Source organism: Schistocerca piceifrons, unplaced genomic scaffold (assembly GCF_021461385.2).
Source record: "Schistocerca piceifrons isolate TAMUIC-IGC-003096 unplaced genomic scaffold, iqSchPice1.1 HiC_scaffold_866, whole genome shotgun sequence".
NCBI classification, from domain to species: domain Eukaryota; kingdom Metazoa; phylum Arthropoda; class Insecta; order Orthoptera; family Acrididae; genus Schistocerca; species Schistocerca piceifrons.
In genome coordinates this window covers 706694-729679 of record NW_025729131.1, presented here as the reverse complement: position 1 = coordinate 729679, position 22986 = coordinate 706694, and the positions used below count along the sequence as shown (strand labels likewise).

Here is a 22986-nt window from a genome sequence, read left to right as displayed (position 1 = left end):
GGCTCCAGATCATTGAGCACACTGATACATCGTTGGGTTTGTACACTTCATTTTCCGTGTAGGTTCTTGTGGACATTATCATTCTTAACTGGGCTTTGCCAGATGATGTACAATGCCAGTAACTGCTTATGTTTTGATATTCGATGCAGAAAATAAAGCTATTTGAACCTGTCTCTGACAAATAACTTGTCTGGATACAATTTGCTATGGAACAGCATCTGTTAAGTAATTTTGCATATTGTCATTTTGAGGGAAATTTTTGCAGTCCTTAGTCATAGGATACTATTCTCTCTCTCTCTCTCTCTCTCTCTCTCTCTCTCTCTCTCTCTCTCTCTCTTTCTCTCTTTCTCTCTCTCTCTCTTTTTTCGAAGTGCAAAATTTTAAATTTCTGAACACTTAAAGCAAGTTACCAGTCTCTGCTCTGCACCACTTTGAAAGATCTGACCGAATATTTATGCAGCTTCTTTCAGATAGTACTTCATTATAGCTAACTGCATCATCTGCAAGATCATTAATATATGATATGAGCAGCAAGGGTCCCTACACACTTCCATGGGTTACACTTGAAGTTACTTCTACATCTGATGTTGAATCTCCATCCAAGGTAACATGATAAGTCCCCCTACCAAAAGGTCCTCAATTCAGTAACAAATTTCACTTGATACCCCATATGATCATACTTTTGACAATAAGCATAGGTGTGATATGGAGTCGAATGTGTTTTGGAAATCAAGAAATACATCATCTAGCTGTTCAAGATACTTCATTATGTTTGAACTCAAAATATGGTCTAAGATTCTACAACAAATAGATGTCAAGGATGTTGGATGGTAGTTTTGTGGGTCACTTGTACTCCCTTTCTTGTAGATGGGTGTGACCTGTGCCTTTTTCCAAGAACTAGACTTGGTTTTTTTTTTCTTTGTTCAAGATATCTGTGATACATTATAGTTACAAGAGGATGAAACTCAGCCACAAATTTAGTATAGAATATGATAGGGATTCCATCAGGTCCTGGATCTTTGTTCAATTTTAATGATTTAAGATGTTTCTCAAAGCCACTGACACTAATACTTATTCTGTTCATCTTTTCAGTGGTACAAGGATTAAATTGTGGCAGTTATCCAGGGTTTTCTTTTGTAAAGGAACATTTGAAAATTTAGTTAAGTGTTTCAGCTTTTGCTTTGGTATCCTCAATTTCACTTCATGTCTCATTCACTAGGGTCTGGACACTAACTTTGGTGCAATAACAGCTTTTACATATGACCAGAATTTCTTTGGGTTCTGTGAAAGATCACTTGACAGTAATCTGCTAAGGTAGTCATTGAAGGCATCACAGATTGCTCTCTTGACAGGCAAACTCGTTTCACTCATTATCTCTCTCCCTATAGCCCTACGCTTTGTTTCACACCTATGATGCAGTGATCTCTGTTTCGTTAGAAGTTCTTTTACAGTGACTGTATCCCATGGAAATTCCCTCCCACTATGAACTGTTCTATTGGGTACATATCTGTCCAGTGCATGGTCAACTATTCTTTTAAACTTGAGCCAGATTTGCTCTTTACCTGTGTTGAAAGTTTAAACTTCCCCATTGTGAGATGTCACTACTGATTTTTTATCTAGTCTACTGAGCATACTTTCCTAATCATTGTTGCCACAACTGTGTCATGGTCACTGATACTAGTTTTGATGTGGACATCCTCAAAGAGGTCAGCTCTATTTGTTGCCATTAAATTCAATACATTTCCATCATGAGTGGGGATCTTAACTATGTGTTCCAGGCAGTTTTCAGAGAAGGCATTTAGTAATGCTTCACAGAATGTCTTATAACACCAACAGCCAACAAAACTATAATTGTCCTAATTAATTGTTGGATGATTAAAGTCTCCCCTGATGATTATGCTATGATTGGGGAACTTATGTACAATTGAACTAAGATTTTCTATAAAGTTTTTGTTTATATCAGGAGATGAGTCTGGTGGGCAATAAAAGCATCCATTTATCATTTTATTCCCACCCCTGATACTGGGTCTTGCCCAAACAATCTCACATGCCGCTTCGGTTTCTATCTTGCTGGATTTGAGTTTCTTGTATACTGGGGGACATTGCTGCAGATTGTGACAAAAGTAATTGAAACTCCATGCTCAAGGCTGATCTCCTGAACTATCTCTGCCAGTTGGTGGAATGACCCAAGAGTGGCCTCGGAGCCCAGATGAAAGGCATCTTTGTTCCAACTTGTGCCACAATCTGCAGTTGCTTGCACACTGTTCCCTCACTGGCTGCTTGATTAGCCTCTTCAACATGTTGAATGTGGCCTGCAGGCATACACACTGAGTGCACCTGGTGTCCTTTCGTGTCCCTTGCTGCAATTTTCCTACCATCATTTGCTGTACATTTCAACTGCTGACGATTAATAGACCTCCTACCCTTTTGTGTTCACCTCATCTTGCCACCACACAAAACAGATTTTCCTAAAACAGGTGAAGTGAGTCCCTCTGGATCAGTTTCAGTGAAAGACATCAGCTCGGACTGAGTCCTCCCTGGTCCTCGTCCACCCTGTAGAAGATGCCTAGATCTACCATTGACACGCCTCTCTCAGTAAAGTGAATGGCTAATGACAGATCCCATACTTTCTGCAGAGGAGACAGGATTCATGGGAGAGGATAGTACATGAGGTACCTCTGGTACAGATGTCACAGGTCACTCTCGGGAGGTCTCCACCGATTCTCAGCAACTGCCGATTGACTGTAGTCAGGGTGATTTCCAGATGCTTATGAATGTCAACCATTTCATCCAACTATTTTGTGTGTGTGTGTGGGGGGGGATCATACTTTCATTAACAGTCTTTGTTGTGGTGATGAGGCAAATGCTTCTTGAAAGTCAAGAAATACCTCTGCTTGATTGCTTTTATCTGTGGCTTTCAAAATGTCATGGGAGAGAAGCTCAATCTGAGTTACAAGTGACTGAAGTTTTCAGAATTCATGCTCATTGGCATGGAGGTCATTCTAGTTGAGAATCTGGTTGAAATTTGAGCACAGAATATGTTGTTCTTAAATGAGTCTATCCCACTTCCCAGCCTCTTGTTCTCTTCTATTTTGTGTTTCTCTTGTTAACATTGTGTCTACAGTAACCCAACCTGCTCTTCAATATTGCTGCCACTGGCATTGAAAATTTTCAATTAGAAATCCTATTTTAATTTAATATTTATGTTGTGAGCACTTTGCATTTTCCATAGCCAAACCACTGCTTAATTTTGAAAGATAAATTTCTCGATTTGTTTCCTTAACTGGTGCAGACCAAATCGATAGCACCACAAGTAGATATGAGATTTGTGTCATTAAACATAAGTAAAACTGTCAAACAACCATGCAACTGTGATATGTGTGTATGGACATAAACAGTGCTTCATTTGATTTAAACCAAGCGTGGTCTTGATTGCAGTTTTTGTTTTTTCTGCATTTTCATAACATGTTAGTGCAGCTGTAGCTGATAATATTTTGTAAGTACTCTTGTGAACAGTGTTAAGGGAGCCAGTGTGGAGCACCTGTTCATGAAATTATTTGTAACGTCTTAAAATCCTGATACTAATATTGAAACTGTCATAATTGAAACAGACAATGCTTCATGATCGCATGTATGGCAAGTCACTATCAGCTGCCGGTGGTGCAGGTGCATGTGTGGTGGAGACACCAGAGTTGCTTGCTGTCCGGGAGAAGGCAGAAAAAACTGCAGCAGAGAAAGCGGCAGCAGATGCTGGGCAGACTAATGGATCACTGGAACGGCCAGCTGCTTCTGTATCCCAGCCTTCAACACCTCTTAAGGGCCCCATCAATTAACAGATAGAGACTCGTACTTCAGATGGAAAGAGAAGAATAACACCTATGTACATACCTCCTGCACCAGATGCTTGGTGAGCCTTGATTAATTTTTCTGTAATTTTAAACTGTATTTGTGTGTTGTATGTGTATTGTGATCATTTTAAATTGAGTTTGATTGGGGGCCTGCACTAGTGCCCATTAACTTCACATCAGTCATTTTTTGTTTTGTAAATATAATGTAATTGTACAGATAAAAAACCTACTTACCAAGGAGCAGCAGGAGAAAACGTATATGAAGGTTAAAGAAATATGCAAGCTTTTGGAGCCAGTGGCTCTTTCTTCTGGCAGAAAGGTTGAGGGGAAAGGAAGAGTGATGAAGAAAAAAGATTTGTGAGGTTTCGGAAGTGAGGAGAGTACAGAAAAGTCACTCAGAACCTTGGGTCGTGGGAGACTTACCAGATGGGGTGAGAAGGGGAGGGGGTGGGGGGAGGGAATGTTTAATTTGGACAGTGAATGTCACTGAGGAACTTTGGCATTTTGGTCGGCAGTGCTCTTTCCAGTGTTATTTCCAGACATTGTGAACATCAAAGTTTGAGTGTGTCAGTTCCTTAGCAGTGGATAGTGCATATTTTCTTGATATCAGTGTTCTGTGAGTCAGGCCAGCAATTTCAGTATGTATGAACAGTTGAGGGATACTGCTAATTTTATGGTACTCTCTAAGGAAACCATTTTTACGCCATATCTCTGGTAGTCGTATATGGCTCAAGGAGGGCAGTCATGCAGTAGGAGTTGATTGTACTGTGCTGCTGATAGTGTGGATAATGTCATTTGGTGCCACACCAATCTTGTTCGTATGTGAGCAGATAATCATTGTAGGGGCACAATATTTCACCTCCAAATAGATGAGCCCAACTTCTAATGTGCAAAGCATATTTACCTAGGAGCCCAAATAGATGCCACACAGTTTATTAATCATTTTAATTCTTGCCCTTCTTTTACCTGTGGTCTTTGTCAGGTGCTCCTTCTAAGCAAGCATTCTGTCCACGGTAGTTGTCACGGTTGAGACCTTCGCCTTCAGAGTTAATGTGACCATTACAAAGGTGGAAGCATGATACTTCTGTCTTAGTTGTGTTAAGCTGCCGTCTCCATTTATGAAAGTAGTTGCTTGGCAGCTTTAAGTCGGAGATCAAAATGTCTTTGAAGGCCTCAAATGATTCATGTTGTGCAACTTTGGCTGAGTCATCTGTGTAAGTGAACTTTCTGGATTGTGTGTTTAGCTTGTTTGAAATATAAATATTCAAGAAGATAAAGGCAATTTTTGAACCTTTGGCAGTTCATCTCCATGTGGTGTACCCTGTGTAATGTCAAAGAGGTAACAATGCCTGGTATTCAGAGAGTCGTCAATTGCTGACCTCCTGGCAAGTTTTAAAACATCTATGGCTGCATCTTATTGATTTCTGAAGAAGACCTTTTGTTGCATTATATCTAGGGTTCTTTGTGTCAGTCTTCTTCAATGTTTGACTCCAGATGTTTAGAAATGGAATTTACTCCTCCTTGATAATGCTCCATTTAACCTCCCAGATAATGCATTATACAGGGAAAGATAAATGAGCTAGTTGAATAAATGAAATGTGAAGAAAGAGAGATTACATTTGCAGAAGTGCCAAAATAAACTATGAGTTATCAGTGCAAAAGGGAGAGCAAGTGAATGAATAGAGAGAGAGAGCATGTGCACTTGTGTTTGTGGTCACGTGCTTGCATGTATGTCTGTGGTGAAAGACTGGATTAATCATAAAACGTAGAACTTAGTAAATGAGAAAGTGACAAGGGAGAATACAATGTTAGGAAGAGAGAGGATTGTAATATGAGGGGGAAACAATGAGAGGTGGTGTGTATTTGACAGGTGTTGGGCATCAACAGTAAATGTAATAAATAGTGGTTTGTTTGATTCAGATGACCATTCTCTGGACTGTAATGGTTTAATTTTCCTGTTCACTCTGATTTTGCCAGGGATGATTTTGTAACTGTAATGCACAAGGTTTGAAACTACAATGATTTACTGTATCCATAAAATTATTCTCCAGTCACCATTAGTACAGTACCAGTGCTTATTTGAAGTTTCTTGATAAGAAGTATTTTATGTGCTTTTGGGAAATAACAGTTAGATGTTCAGTCAGTAAAGAAAGAAAGGGGCATTGTTAAGTATATTAACAAAAGTGAACTTAATTGTTATTCCAACGTTAGTTTTAATGAACACATGCACAATGCAATCCCATATTATGTAGCTGGCATCCTGCAGGGAATATTTTAGGCCAACACTTAGTGCATAAAAGTCAAAGGTGTCTTGAAGGGTAGTTCCTCGTCACTTTTCCATTCACCCTTACCTTTGCCCCCCTCACCATTTTTCACTTCTGCACTCATCCCTCCCTCCCTCCCTCCCTCCCACCATCCTTCTTCTGTTTTGGGCTTGTTTCACTGCTGTCACTAAAACCCCTCTGTCTGCCCCCTCCGATATTTCAACACTGCTCTATACTGTCCTTTCATCTTCTCCCACACTTTTGCCTAGATGACTATCACTGGCTAGTGCCTGTACACACTCATTTTTCTGAGTAATTTCCATTATAATAATGACAAGTATGTTTGCTGTGTCACATTATTGAATACAGATATTGTGAGATGTTTCTTACACAAATACTAACTGCTTCTGCTACCCTATCTTCCCTCATCTAATATTTACAAATTATGTGCCCTGTACATTATGGTGAATATTAGTTGTCCATCATCCTTTATTGTGTTTTAGCTGATTGTTTCGTGTTCCCAGTTACTTATTTACCTCAGCCTCATGTCAGATAGAAAAAGGAATTAAATTATTGTACAGCATAAAACAAACCTACTGTATTTATTTGTTTTTAAAAGTATAAATACAATACACAAACTATAAAATTAAGCCCTTTACAAATTTATTGTAAAATTAATTCAAGACAAAACTTGATTACCTAAAATATTTGTCACTCCCTTTCCATTTCTGCTCACACTCCTAAGAGGGAAATGTCTTTGAGCTTAGCAACTCTGAAAACTGTGAAATCAATATTAAAGTTGGTAATTTTTACACACTTCCAGCATCCCACTTCCCTGCCCCCTTGTAGTGGTGCTTGGGTAAGGGATCTTGTACCTAAAATATTTTCCCCAAGATGGTGAGTTACATATGTACAAAGTGTGGTAGAGATGTCTTCAGTGGTTTCTGAGTTTTGCCTACATGTTACCTGCTTCCCTCATAACCTTTCATTCAGTTTTATGTTTTAATAGTTTTAACACCTACATAGAGAGTGCTGTAAAGGGTACATCCAAAGAGATACATTCAAAGGAGGTGGAGAGCAAGAAACAGCCACAAATTCAGTGAATTCTGTGACTGGTCAAAGCAGAGAAAACTGGCACAAAGATTGATTTCACACATTCCAGTGGAAAAGCTGGGACACTGATTTGGGAGCTGGGAGAAGACCTGTCCCACAACACAAATAATTGCCAGTCATTGAGTGAGAGTTTCCAAGGTTCCAGCAGATAAAACATGTGTTCAACAAGTAAACAGAGAACTTACTGAGGTCAAGAAATCTCTAGAATCTAGTGCAAAATTCTCATCTCAATTTATGACCACTGAACAGAAGACTGTCCTTACTGACATGAAATGTAGAAAAGCAGGTGCAGATGGGCTTTACTCAGGAATTCTGGTGCACAACAGTCCTACCTTTTTAATGTAATTCTTCACAAAGGAATATTACCATCAAAATTTAAGAGCACTTAAGTTATTGTTATCAAAATAACTGGGAAAGAAGGAACTGCTTCAGAGCACATTTGTATTTGGCTGTGGTTACAAACTCCTGGAAAAAGTTATATTAGACAGAATAAAACCAAATTAATTATGTGGTACCAACTGAACAAGATAGATTACACCTTGTAGAAGCTGCTGTGAGCAAGTGCTCTCCTTGTCTACTCACACAGAAACTAGGTACCAGAAATTAAAGACCAGGATAGTTTTCATTCACATGTCAGCAGCTTGTGACATGATGTGGCGTACTGGTATAATATTGAAATTTCTGATAACTATACCTTATAAGACTAAGTAACCTCTTAAGGAACATGTTCAAAAATGAGCAGTGTGAAGTACGCCAAGTTAAAAAGAAGAGCAGAGAATGTGTACTCAAATGATGGCTCACCTCAAGGCTCTGTTCTTGCTCTGGCCTTATTCAGTATGTAACAGCAGACCTGCCAGAACTCCAGTATGCAGGATGTGATGACAGACTAAGGTTTCTAAAACAAAAGTAAATCTTTTCCACCTCTCTAATCATATAGCAGCAGCAAAGATCAACCCACAGTTTGGCCCTATGGCATTGCCAATCACAGTAATATGCCAACTTACCATGGCATCCCATTAGACAGAACTCTGACATAGCATAAACACCTTTCCAACACAGCTAAGAAAGTACAAAGATGAGTGAACTTGGCGAGGAAGTTGGTAGGTAGTATATGGGAAGCAAACATGTCAGTTGTCCGTGGAGCATGTCTTGCATTGATATATAGGGTGCATTTTAAAAAATCATAACTATTATGTTATTTGTGCGTGAACGATGTACTGTTGGAATGAGCATACTCTCGAGTTTTACATGGTTCCCACTAGGTAGCAGCAGTGTGCACCCACTTCAGTTCTAGTAAAAATGGTGACAAGACAACAGAAAGCATTTTGTGTTCTACATTTTGCACAATGGAAGTAATAACTGTTCAGTATGACTTTCGTACTAGGTATGGTGTGGATCCTCCTACAACACAGAGCATTAGATAATGGCATGAACAATTCTGAGAAACAGGTTGTTTGTGTAAAGGCAAATCCCTGCACCAACCCTGAATGCCTGAAACAGACATCGAACATCTCTGCCATAATTTCACAAGGAGTCCACAGAAACCTGTTCGCTGTGCAGCTCGACAGCTCAACATGCTCCTGCTGTGCATCTGGCATGTGTTGCGTCGACATTTACACATGAAACAATACAAAATTGAGGTACGGCAAGTTCTTCGGGAAAGTGGCAAAAAACAACATGTGGTGTTCTGTAATTTCGTTCTGGACAAGATGGAGGATGACAGTTTTCTTCCACGTTTAGTGTTTAGTGATGGGGCAACATTCCATTTAAATGGAAAGGTGAACCATTGTAATGTGAAAATATGGTGTACAGAACAACCACATGAGGCTGTACAACATGAGAGGGCTTTCCAAAATTTAATGTGTTTCATGCAGTTTCATGAGATAAGGCGTATGGTCCATTTTTCGTTGCCAAGAACACTGTTACAGGAAGCACATATCTTGATATTCTTTAGAACTTTCTTTTCCCACAGTAGGAGACTGATTCAAACGACTTCATTTACCAACAGGATGGGAAACCGCCACACTGTCATCAGGAAGTGGGGGAGTTTTTAAATCAAAGGATTACTGAACAATGGATCAATTGCACTGGAGGAAATGATTCAGCCATACATTACTGGCCTCCAAGGTCACCAGATCTGACTGTATGTAATTATTTCTTGTGGGGGCTTATAAAAAACTCTATTTATGTGCCTCCATTACCAGTCACAATGAATGAACGGAGACATCGCATAACAGCAGCTAGGGAAGCTGTAACTCAAACATGCTTGTTGCAGTGTGGGAACAATTTGAATACCACATTTCCATATGCCGTGCATCTCAAGGGGGGCCATATTGAACACCTACACCTATGAAAAGGTATTGGGGGGACTTTTGAGTCTCCTGTTCATCAAAAATAGAAAAACCATTGTATACATTTATTAGTTCAGAAATATAGATGTGCCAAATCAGATGATTCTTTTTTTTTATAAACCCTGTACTCTGCAGTAGAATATTGCACATGAGTGTGGTTCTGCAGCGCACATGTGAAAAAAAGATGATGATTACTTGAATGATTCTATGAAAACCGTTAGTGACTCAGTGCTGGCTACGAATACTGTCGAACATCTGCGTTGTCTGCTTTTGTTGAAAGGTGGCTCTGTACAATCTTTGCAAGCAAGTCTAAAAATGAATCAGTCCCCCTTCACAAAGTTTTACTCTTGCCGCATAGGAAATGCCTCAAATCCAGAGGACCAGCATATGAAATAGAAATCCAAATGCTCTCCACTGGGTTGAACTGTGATGCTAAATGGAAATGTAAGTGGTAAGCCGTGAAAACCGGGAGTCATGAGCTTATTGGCAACTCAACTTTTAAAGTTCCTGGAAAGGTGTTGGGTAAAGCTTAATACATTTCAAACTGGAGAAGGTATGTGCAAATACACCATGCACAAATGGCGTGTTTGCACTGATAGGATGTGTGTCTTTGGTGATGTACAGACAATAAGCCACCTTGTAAATACGTGCCCTAATAGATGTTTCCCTAGTGGTATTGAGTCTGCATGAAGTATCTGAAAAGGTGCTTCACTGGGCTTAGTCTTCCAACATTTGTTTGTAGTCTGGACTACTGAATGTTTATATACCCTAAATAGTTGTGCATGTGTATTTTTTGGTGCACCAAACTACATAAATTTAAGTATTAACTGTGTTTTTTGTACTTGTCACTTCTTTTTCCACGTGTTTTTACTTTTAGGAAGCTTTAATTTTCGAGTACTAGTAATAGTGTTCCATAGATTTTGTGTTTGTTCTGAATACAGTCCAGAGACAGTTAGTGCTTATTTTCATTGTTTCCAACAAGAAGTGTCTAGTAACCACAGTTTAGTCAGCTATCAGCCGCCTTTAGTGAATTAGCAGTCTAGTTAAAATTTGAATACTTAACTCTCTACAGTAAATTGTTGATTTCTTAGGATGGATAGGATGTGTGACTGCTGTGTATGGATGGAGGAGGAGCTGGCCACTGTTTGCGAACAGCTGAACATGCTGATGGCCACGGTCAACTGTCTTCAGGCTGCTGCCTCAGAGTGTAGCGGCAATGGGGAATCTGGTGCGTCACATGGCACACACCAGGTGTTACATGCTTCACCCATGGTCCCTGCTTTCGAGACATCTTCGCGGGTACTGGACCCGGTTGGGCCACCCTCTCCCCAAGGACAGTGGCGGGTTCAATGGCGTTCGCGTTGCTTGACGCGGAGGGTCAATGTGGAGGCTGGCCGTGCCAGTGAGTGGACATGTGGCCGCTCCTTCAGCAAGGTCTGAACAGGCACACGGGGGAGGGGTTTATTAGTGATTGGGAGCTCTAATGTTAGGTGGGTGATGGAGCCCCTAAGGGAAATAGCAGAAAGGTCGGGGAAGAAGGCCAGTGTTCACTCTGTCTGCTTGCCGGCGGGGGTCTCATCCGAGATGTGGAGGAGGGCCTGCCAGCGGTAATAGAGAGCAGTTGGTGCACCTGACTGCAAATTGTTGCTCATGTTGACAGCAATGAGTTCTGCTGTCTGGGTTCAGAGTTCATCCTGAGTTCATACAGGCAGTTGGCAGAGTTGGTGAAGGTGGAAAGTCTCGCTCATGGGGTGGAATCTGAACTAACTATTTGTAGTGTCGTTCCCAGAACCGATCACGGTCCTCCACTTTGGAGCCGATTGGAAGGCTTAAACCAGAGGCTGAGACGATTCTCCTGAGATCTGGGGTGCAAATTTCTTGACCTCCACTATTGGGTGGGGAAATGTAGGGTTCCCCTGAATAGGTCAGGCATGCACTACACACAGGGAATGACAATATTAATGTGGTAAAAGTAAACTGCAGGAGGGTCTATAGAAAGATCCCAGAACTGCTCTCATTAATAAATGGTTACAATGCCCACATAGTACTAGGGATGGAAAGTTGGCTGAAACCAGATGTAAACAGCAATGAAATTTTAAACTCAGATTGGAATGTATATCACAGAGACAGGCTGGACAGTGAAGGGGGAGGCGTGTTTATAGCGATAAAAAGTGCAATAGTAGCAAAGGAAATTGACAGGGATCCAAAATGTGAAATAATTTGGGTGAATATCACGGTTAAAGCAGACTCAAACATGGTAATTGGATGTCTTTATAGGCCCCCTGGCTCAGCAGCTGTTGTGGCAGAACACCTGAAGGAACATTTGAAAAGTATTTCGAGTAGATTTCCCGACCATGTTATAGTTCTGGGTGGAGATTTTAATTTACCAGATATAGACTGGGAGACTCGAACGTTTATAACAGGTGGCAGGGACAAAGAATCCAGTGAAAGTTTTTTAAGTGCATTATCTGAAAACTACCTTGAGCAGTTAAACAGAGAATTGACTCGCAATAACATGTTAGACATTCTGGTGACAAACAGACCTGAACTATTTGAAACAGTTAACGCAGAACAGGGAATCAGTGATCATAAAGCAGTTACAGCATCAGTCATTTCAGCCATAAATAGAAATATTAAAAAAGGTAGCTAAATTTTTCTGTGTAGTGAAAGTGACAAAAAACAGATTTCAGAGTACTTGATGGCTCCACAAAAGTATTATCTCATGTACAGATAGTGTTGAGGATCAGTGGACAAAGTTCAAAACCATCGTACAATATGCATTAGATGAGTATGTGCCAAGCAAGACTATAAGAGATGGAAAAGAGCCACAGTGGTACAACAACTGAGTTAGAAAATTGCTTCGGAAGCAAAGGGAACTTCACAGTAAACATAAACATAGCCAAAGCCTTGCATACGAACAAAAATTACGTGAAGCAAAATGTAGTGTGAGGAGGGCTATGTGAGAGGTGTTCAACCAATTTGAAAGCAAAGTTCTATGTTCTGACTTGGCAGAAAATCCTAAGAAATTTTGGTCTGATGTCAAAGCGGTAAGTGGATCAAAACAAAATGTCCAGACACTCTGTGACCAAAATGGTACTGAAGCAGAGGATGACAGACTAAAGGCTGAAATACTAAGTATCTTTCTCCAAAGCTGTTTCACAGAGGAATACTGTACTCTAGTTCCTTCTCCAGACACTGGACTCGCATTCGGGAGGACGACGGTTCAATCCCGTGTCCGGCAATCCTGATTTCGGTTTTCCGTGATTTCCCTAAATCGCTCCAGGCAAATAACGGGATGATTCCTTTCAAAGGGCACGGCTGACTTCCTTCCCCGTCCTACCCTAATCCGATGAGACCGATGATCTCACTGTCTGGTCTCCTTCCCCAAAACAACCAACCAACAACCAACCTTCTCCAGATTGTCGCACAGATGACAAAATGGTAGATATCGAAATAGATGACAGAGGGATAGAAAAACAATTAAGATCGCTCAAAAGAGGAAGGGCCGCGGGACCTGATGGGATATCAGTTCGATTTTACACAGAGTACGTGAAGGAACTTGCCCCCCTTTTTGCAGCAGTGTATCGTAGGTCTCTAGAAGAGTGTAGCGTTCCAAAGGATTGGAAAAGGGCACAGGTCATCCCCGTTTTCAAGGGACGTCAAACAGACGTGCAGAACTATAGACCTATATTTCTTACGTCGATCAGTTGTAGAATTTTGGAACACATATTATGTTCGAGTATAATGACTTTTCTGGAGACTGGAAATCTACTCTGTAGGAATCAGCAAGGGTTTCAAAAAGACGATTATGTGAAACCCAGCTCGCGCTATTTGTCCACGAGACTCATAGGGTCATAGACATGCGCTCCCAGGAAGATGCTGTATTTCTTGACTTCCGCAAGGCATTTGCTACAGTTTCCTACAGTCATTTAATGAACAATGTAAGAGCATATGGACTATCAGACAAATTGTGTGATTGGATTGAAGAGTTCCTAGGTAACAGAACGCAGCATGTCATTCTCAATGGAGAGAAGTCCTCCAAAGTAAGAGTGATTTCAGGTATGCCGCAGGGGAATGTCGTAGGACCATTGCTATTCACAATATATATAAATGACCTTGTGGATTACATCGGAAGTTCAGTGAGGCTTTTTGTGGATGGTGCTGTAGTATATCGAGAGGTCGCAACAATGAAAAATTGTACTGAAATGCAGGAGGATCTGCAACGAATTGATGCATGGTGTGGGGAATAGCAATTGAATCTCAATGTAGACAAGTGGAATGTGCTGTAAATATATAGAAAGATCATTTATCATTTAGCTACAATATAGCAGCTCAGCAATTGGAAGCAGTTAATTCCGTAAATTATCTGGGAGTAGGCTTTAGGAGTGATTTAAAATGGAATGACCATATAAAATTAATCGTCAGTAAAGCAGATGCCAGACTGAGATTCATTGGAAGAATCCTAAAAAAATGCAGTCCGAAAACGAAGGGAGTAGGTTACAGTACACTTGTTCACCCACTGCTTGAATACTGCTCACTGGTGTGGGATCCATACCAGATAGGGTTGATAGAAGAGATAGAGAAGATCCAACGGAGAGCAGTGCGCTTCGTTACAGGATCATTTAGCAATCATGAAAGCATTACGGAGATGATAGATAAACTCCAGTGGAAGACTCTGCAAGAGAGACGCTCAGTAGTTCGGTACGGGCTTTTGTTGAAATTTCGAGAACATACTTTCACCGAGGAGTCAAGCAGTATATTGCTCCCTCCTACATATACCTCATGAAGAGACCATGAGGATAAAATGAGAGAGATTAGAGCCCACACAGAGGCATACCGACAATCTTGCTTTCCACGAACAACACGAGACTGGAATAGAAGGGAGAACTGATAGAGGTACTCAAGGTACCCTCTGCCACACACCATCAGGTGGCTTGTGAACTATGGATGTAGATGTAGATGTATAAATATGTATGTCAGTTTTCTTGTTGCCATTGATACTTGTGGTGCTGCTGCTGCTGCTGCTGCTAGTAATCATACGTTATATTATCACAATGATTTACTTTCGAATTTTCAGTGATATTGTTATTAATATAAATTTTTTGTATTTTCCTCACAGGGATGGGCCTCGCCCTTTTGGGTTGGCAATTACTGGTAGTGTACACCAGCCAACATTTAGCAGTTCCTCTGAGACCAAAAGTTGTATTATGATTGAAAAACGGGATGATGTGGTGCGGCCAAATGTTAGTAGCAGTGGAGGAACTCCTGGTTCTAGCAAATCTTGTGATGGCACACCAAGCCCTGCTGGAAGTGCACCTGTCAAAGGTGTTCAGGCAGATAATAGCCTAGCTGGAACCCAAGTAGTTATCGGAGTAACTGACAACAAGCATCGCTCAACAAGCAATGCAGAAATGTAAGTTAATAAATGAAAATATATCTCCAGCAAGTTGTGTGTACTCTTTCCTTTCTTCTTGACTGTAATTGTATCCAAGCTATCTTAGAAAATTTGCAGTTGGTTCTTGGTTATCACCTTGCAATTTATGTGTTAAACAATGGCAACTCTAGGTTGGAATATCAGTAATATTAGGAAAATGATAGATTGCTACTTACCATAAAGATGACCTGTTGAGCTGCAGGCAGACACAATGAAAACCCTGTTACACATTAATAGCTTTTGGACAAAGCCTTCTTCAGCAAAGGAAACATCTCATATCCTGACAAGAAAGCACACATCATGCATGCATGACCACTAGCAAATGATCGAAGCATCTAAACTTTGGCATTCTTCTGTAGCACTATATTCACTTACATACGTGACTCACTCCTTCAAATACACTGGTCAACACAATTAGGGAATCAGTTGATGACTGTATCACTACTATGGTAGCCTCATGGTGCCTCACTCTATGTAATTGCCGTGTAAACCTCAAGTAAAGAGTTGAGACAGCAAAATATCGTACTTTATCACACACACATTCCACTTGTAACTGCTTCCCTTTCACGCATCTCAACTCTTACAACTGCTATCTGATTTCTGAACAAATTGTAAAGAGCCTTCTGCTCCCTGTATTTTATGCCTGCCACCTTAAGAGTTTGAAAGAGAATATTCCAGTCAAAATTGTCGAAAGCTTTCTGTAACTCTACAGATGCTATAAATGTAGGTTTGTCTTTCCTTAACCTGTCTTCTATGAGAAGTTGTAAGATCAGTATTGCCTCACATCTTCCTACATTTCTATGGAATCAAAACTGAACTTCCCCTAGTTCAGCTTCTATCAGTTTTCCCAATCTTCTATAAAGAATTCATGTTAGTATTTTGCAGCCGTGACTTATTAAACTGATAGTTTCTCACCTGTCAGCACCTGCTTTCTTTGGAATTAGAAATATTATATTCTTCTTGAAGTCTGAAGTCTGAGATTATTTTGCTTGTCTCATACATCTTGCTCACCAGATGGAAGAGGTTAGTCATGGCTGGCTCTCCCTGAGTTTTCAGTAGTTCTAACAGAATGTTGTCTACTCTCGGGGCCTTGTTTCGGCTTAGGACTTTCAGTACTTTGTGAAATTCTTCACGCAGTATTATATCTTCCTTCTCACCTTCATCAACATCCTCTTCCATTTCCAAAATGTTACCGACAAGTGTATTTCCTGTCTATTGACTCCCTATATACTCCTTCCACCTTTCTGCTTTCCCATCTTTACTTAGGTCTGGTTTTCCATCTGATGTCTTGATAGTAACACAGGTAGTTCCCTTTTCTGCAAAAGTTCCTGCTTAGCCATTTTGCATTTCCTGTCAGTCTCAGTTTTTAGACATTTGTATTCTCTTTTGCCTGCTTCATGTACTGCATTTTTATATTGTCTCCATTCATCAAGTAAATTCAATATCTCTCGTTTTACCCAAGGACTTCTGCTAGCACTTGTCTTTTTACCTACTTGATACTCTGCTGCTTTCACTATTTCATCTCTCAAAGCTATCCATTCTTGTTCTATTCTATTCTATTCCTTTCCCCCCATCTTGTCAGTCATTCTCTAATGCTTCCTCTGAAACTCTTTACAATCTCAGGTTCTTTCAGAGTATTCCTATCTTTTTGCAGTTTCTTCAGTTTTAAACTACAGTTCATCACCAATAAATTGTGCCCAGGGGCCACATCTGCCCCTCGAAATGTCTTACAATTTAAAACCTTGTTCCTCCATCTTTCTGTGTCATCTGGCCATTTTCAGAATCTTATCAATATTCATCCATAAACTTTCAGCTGCTAATCTTGTACTCAAATGAAGAAGCTTGTTCAAGATCTTCCAAAATTCAGGTACAGTCTGAGCCCTCAAATATGTTTGTCCAAGCAACAAGTGTGACATAGGCATCTCAACTCTGCTATGTTTGGCTATAGATGAATTTTTGAAATGAACATGTGCTTCAGAGGGAACAATTGGCAACAATGGGGAAAGAAATACAGTAGAAGAAGAATGGGTAGCTTTGAGGAATGAAATAGTAAAGGCAGCAGAGGATCAAGTAGGTAAAAAGATGATGGCTAGTAGAAATCCTTGGGTAACAGAAGAAATATTGAATTTACTTGATGAAAGGAGAAAATACAAAAATGCAGTAAGTGAAGCAGGCAAAAAGGAATACAAACGTCTCAGAAATGAGATCGACAGGAAGTGCAAAATGGCTAAGCAGGGATGGCTAGCGGACAAATGTAAGGATGTAGAGGCTTATCTTAAAAGGGGTAAGATAGATACTGCCTACAGGAAAATTAGAGAGACCTTTGGAGAAAAGATAACCACTTGTATGAATATCAAGAGCTCAGATGGAAACCCAGTTCTAAGCAAAGAAGGGAAAGCAGAAAGGTGGAAGGAGTATATAAAGGGTCTATACAGGGGCGATGTTCTTGAGGACAATATTATGGGAATGGAAGAGGAGGTAGAAGAAGATGAAATGGGAGATATGATACTGTGTGAAGAGTTTGACAGAGCACTGAAAGACCTAAGTCAAAACAAGGCCCCGGGAGTAGACAACATTCCATTAGAACTACTGACAGCCTTGGGAGAGCCAGGCCTAACAAAACTCTACCATCTGGTGAGTAAGATGTATGAGACAGGCGAAATTCCCTCAGACTTCAAGAAGAATGTAGTAATTCCAATCCCAAAGAAAGCAGGTGTTGACAGATGTGAAAATTACCGAACTCTCAGTTTAATAAGCCACAGCTGCAAAATACTAATGTGAATTCTTTACAGATGAGTGGAAAAACTGGTAGAAGCTGGCCTCGGGAAAGATCAGTTTTGATTCTGTAGGAAAGTTGGAACACGTGAGGCAATACTGACCCTATGACTTATCTTAGAAGCTAGATTAAGGAAAGGCAAACTTACGTTTCTAGCATTTGTAGACTTAGAGAAAGCTTTTGACAATGTTGACTGGAATACTACCTATCAAATTCTGAAGGTGGCAGGGGTAAAATACAGGGAGCGAAAGGCTATTTACAATTTGTACAAAAACCAGATGGCAATTGTAAGAGTCTAGGGACATGAAAGGGAAGCAGTCGTTTGGAAGGGAGTGAGACAGGGTTGTAGCGTTTCCCCGATGTTATTCAATGTGTATATTGAGCAAGTAGTAAAGGAAGCAAAAGGAAAATTGGGAGTAGGTATTAAAATCCATGGAGAAGAAATAAAAACTTTGAGGTTCGCTGATGACATTGTAATTCTGTCAGAGACAGCGAAGAACCTGGACAAGCTGTTGAACGGAATGGACAGTGTCTTGAAAGGAGAATATAAGATGAATATCAACAAAAGCAAAACGAGGGTAATGGAATGTAGTCGAATTAAGTCAGGTGATGCTGAGGGAATTAGATTAGGAAATGAGACACTTAAAGTAGTAAAGGAGTTTTGCTTTTTGGGGAGCAAAATAACTGATGACGGTCGAAGTAGAGAGGATATAAAATGTAGACTGGCAATGGCAAGGAAAGCATTTCTGAAGAAGAGAAATTTCGTAACATGGAGTATAGATGTAAGTGTCAGGAAGTTGTTTCTGAAAGTATTTGTATGGAGTGTAGCCATGTATGGAAGTGAAACATGGTCAATAAATAGTCAGTACAAGACGACATTAGAAATGTGGTGCTACAGAAGAATGCTGAAGATTAGATGGGTAGTTCACATAACTAATGAGGAGGTATTGAATAGAATTGGGGATAAGAGGAGTTTGTGGCACAACGTGACTAGAAGAAGGGATCGGTTGGTAGGACATGTTTTGAGGCATCAAGGGATCACCAATTTGGTACTGGAGGGCAGCGTGGAGGGTAAAAATCGTAGAGAGAGACCAAGAGATGAATACACTAAGCAGATTCAGAAGGATGTAGGCTGCAGTAGGTACTGGGAGATGAAGAAACTTGCACAGGATAGAGTAGCATGGAGAGCTGCATTAAACCAGTCTCAGGACTGAAGACCACAACACAACAACAACAACACATGTGCTTCAGCCTTTCCCACACTACAAATTTTTTGAATGAATTGATAACAAACTGGACACCATTTTAACAAGAGCCTGTGTGGCCTCAGTTGTAATTAGAGATTTTTTATCAGGTAAAATACTACATACAGTACTGAGACCAACAGTCCATCAACACTAGAATATACTCTGTCGAGGAGTTCCTTGAAAAATTAAGCTGATTCTTGTTTTATTGTTGACTGTGTTTACTTAAACTTATGGAATGACTTTTTTCGGTTTCATAAACATTTTATTTTTATCTGTTATTACTTTTTTGTTGTAATTTCATGTAGAGACACGTTCCATGATCTTGGAGATTTGCTCCCATGGAACTTGATGTGTAAATAATAAATAATAAATAAATGAATTATCTCTTCCCCTTAGATTTAATCTGAAAATATCAAATGTGGCTAAACCATTAATGCTTTGTAGGATTATAGGACATGTCCTGTAGTGTGTGACCCTGACATAGTTCTCATTGTAGTATCAACTCATTTATTCAAATTTTTGAAATAATTAAATTTTAATGTATTCACTAATTTGCATGAAATGACTTTGTCTTTCATGCAGATACCAAATTAAGGGTACTCTGCAGGTACACAAATCCACCAATGTCTTTTATCTGTGGTAATTTTCTTAGATCCAATTGTCAAATCAGGTGTGTTAATAGAAGACTCAAGACTTTGGAAATTTTTGTTTGACAAAATAAGTCACTTCCACATCCAAATTAATCAGTGCAATTCCAGAAACAATTTCTCATTAACAGCTCATCAGTTTCAGTTAGTATGTTCTGGGTATCTGAAAACTTTTCCTGGACTTTAGAAAATTGTTAGTGTATCTTTAATTATCTCTTGCCTGTGAGAGTAAGTGTAAAGTATTGTTTTGAAGTTCATCGAGACCCCAATATGACTGCATCTTCTTGATTCAGGATACAATTAGATTATTTTTCATTCCACAGAACCATTATGAAGAGATCTTCAAGGATACTGACCATGTCATAAAACAAGAAATAGGCTTATTAAAAGGAAATTAAACTATTGGACAGTGTCCTTCATCACATATAGAAAAATTCACACACACATTTATACATCAACAACTCAGACATTTGGACTACATTTTCTCTGTGAAAACAAATTTACAACCAATGACTGTATGACATAAGAAAACTTTCCCTGGGAGCCAAATTGAACATTTGCATATATTCACAATTTATTCAAGACTTACTATCTTTGTCAGAATTCAGTGTTGCTTATTACAATTATTGCTGTGAAAATAAACTTTTTCACACACAATTTATTTTCAGTTTGTCACTTCATTCCATTTTGCCTCTCTGTTTCACCAGTAAATCTTGGGAAGTCCATAGTTGATACTAATAAAGAAAACTCAAGCAGGGATTAATATCTAAGTGTGACTCCGAGTGATGTTACAATATAAATGCTATGATAATGCTGTCTACACTTTTGCCACTATACTAGTACTGTCACTCTTGTCATTCACCACAACTTCAATATACCGTATTTACTCGAATCTAAGCCGCACCTGAAAAATGAAACTCGAAATGAAGGAAAAAAGAAAATTTCCCGAATCTAAGCCGCACCTGAAATTTGAGGCTCGATATTCAAGGGGAGAGAAAAGTTTTAGACTGCACCTCCAAATTGAAGCAAAGTTCGTCCGTTTTAACATGAGACACAATATCAGTTGAATGGGTGAAGATACAGCTACAGTAGTTTGGTTCGAGTCGTAAGCTTAACAGTTAAGCTTTAACAAGTAGCCATTGTTATGTGTCAGGCGTTCCGCCCGTATTTATAAGGGTACCCTTCCTTTTTCATGTGCTCCATCTGGTTTGAATCGATTGCTTACTTTTGCTTTGATCTGACAAGTGCCGTTCTCTTTGTTATAGGTGTTTACGTCACTCTAAGCTGAAAATGCATTATTGTACTGTGTCATGCATTGTTTGTTGCAGTCTGATAATGAGTGTTTACGACCTGTCACCGCTCGCGGCATGACTCACTTTTATGTGCGCTACCGTGGCCTACAATAAAAAAAAGACAGGAATTGTCTCATAAGGGAAACAATGGCAAGAGACTACTATTTGTTGTTACTTACGCTGCCACTTTCTTTGATAATGATCAACAAGAACCAAATAATAGACTGCATATGATAGAAGATGTTCTGAACGAGAGTTTAGCGAAAATTTTTCTCCATTTGAAAATCTTTTCAGACGCCTCTTTAGTACATTACATTCTGCACAGCAATTAGAGTCATCTTAGATTTAAAAATCTAGTCAGTTGGCAAGCTTCATTTCTGACTCTATCACTGTTCAGCTTAAGAATAATACAAATATAAACATGACATGATGTGTATATCCTTCCGCGTTTGCCGTTGTCTCTCTCTAGTTTCGTAGTTTATTAGGCGTACAGGATTTAATTGAGATAGCAGCAAACAGAAAGAATACATGGCATAATGTTTACATTCTTCTACCTTTTCTTTTACTTTATTTACTGACGCAGAGGTTTTGGTTCCAGTGTTTATATTTGTGCCTGCAAAGCATGCCTGTGTAGCACTACATATATTCGACGACAGAAGTTAGTTGTGGTGAAACCTACCAAAATATTTAGAACTTCTGCTTACTTTGCACTCGATTCTAAGCTGCAGGTGGTTTTTTGGATTACAAAAACTGGAAAAAAAGTGTGGCTTAGATTCGAGTAAATACGGTAAATGTACCCTAAGTCCTGTTTCTTAAAATGGAAAACTGTAACTAAATGAGCCTATGGTCACCCAGGTTGTCTAGTCATATTGTAATCATGCTGTGAGATGTCCAATATCAGAGGGGCAAGGGCATGGGAAAAGGTAAGTCCAAGGTGTGCACATGCAACACAAGTAGTCCAAGTTCTAGTAGCAAACATCGGCCATCTCATTGTTAGTAAGATGAGTGGTCCAATGTTGGCAGCTAAAGCTGTGGTGTTGGCACAAGGTGATATGCCCACAAGCTGCTGCAACTTCTCCTGGCACAAGGATAGTATGAGTCATTTCTGAATGCTGATGTTGTTCCATGCATCACCCTTCTGCACCAGAAAATGTCAGTTCACATTTGTAGGCACAATTAAAGCTGCTCCTTTCTGCTGTTGATAAATTGGTTAGTTGTGTATGGTCTCCTTGAGCAACCAGCAACATCAATCCCTTCTTTTGACTTTCTTTTCTAATTTATTGATTTGTCAACCTTCAAATATTTGATGTGGCTTCAAATTTGTGTGTTGCTCACAGTATTTCAGCTTAACATTTTCTTCACATACTGTTGTACTCTCTGACAGATCTAGGGTGCAAAATTCTCATCAAAAGCTAATTTATTCTTCTTTCAGTTAATTTAATGTCTTCATTTTTATTTATTTAATTCACTGTCACTGCTTATTTCGGCCTCTTCACAGGCCCGACAGCTACACTCACCAAAATGAGATGTTAGATTTTATGATATAAAGTTGATCTTGTCTTCTTGGTTCGGACATCGGACATTCAAAATGGTTGCTATTATTTGCATGTAGATAACACCATCATTGTTTAAAAAAATAAGTAATTAGTTGTGTGCTTAATATAATAATCTGTTGTATTGACTCAAACCATGTACATCACTCTCCTTGCATTAGATCAGTTCAAGTTTTCCTCTCTGTGTATAAGTTATTATCCTTAGGAAAATATGATGATGACTCAGTTTTACCCAAAATTGTATGTTAGTTCATTATAATGTAATTCTGACATTTAACATGCGACCATTGACAATTGTCATGTATGTCTCACCCTAATGTGCGACGTGTTTGTGTGAAACAATCTATTCTAAACACACAAGTATATGATTGCATTTCACAACAAAAACATGTAATGTGATAAGTAAATAGATCCATTAACATGTTTTATTAAATTTTGCTCTAGAACAGGTCTTGGTCATC

At 39.5% G+C, this 22986-nt stretch overlaps 1 protein-coding gene across 1 annotated transcript in view; it reads left to right on the top strand.

Moving 5' to 3' along the window:
• The window catches only part of LOC124771029 (protein HIRA-like), a 303194-nt gene that overhangs the window by 192595 nt on the left and 87613 nt on the right, over window positions 1-22986 (top strand). The window contains 1 exon segment of the mRNA XM_047249270.1: window positions 14696-14989. Coding sequence (XP_047105226.1) covers window positions 14696-14989 — 294 coding nt within the window.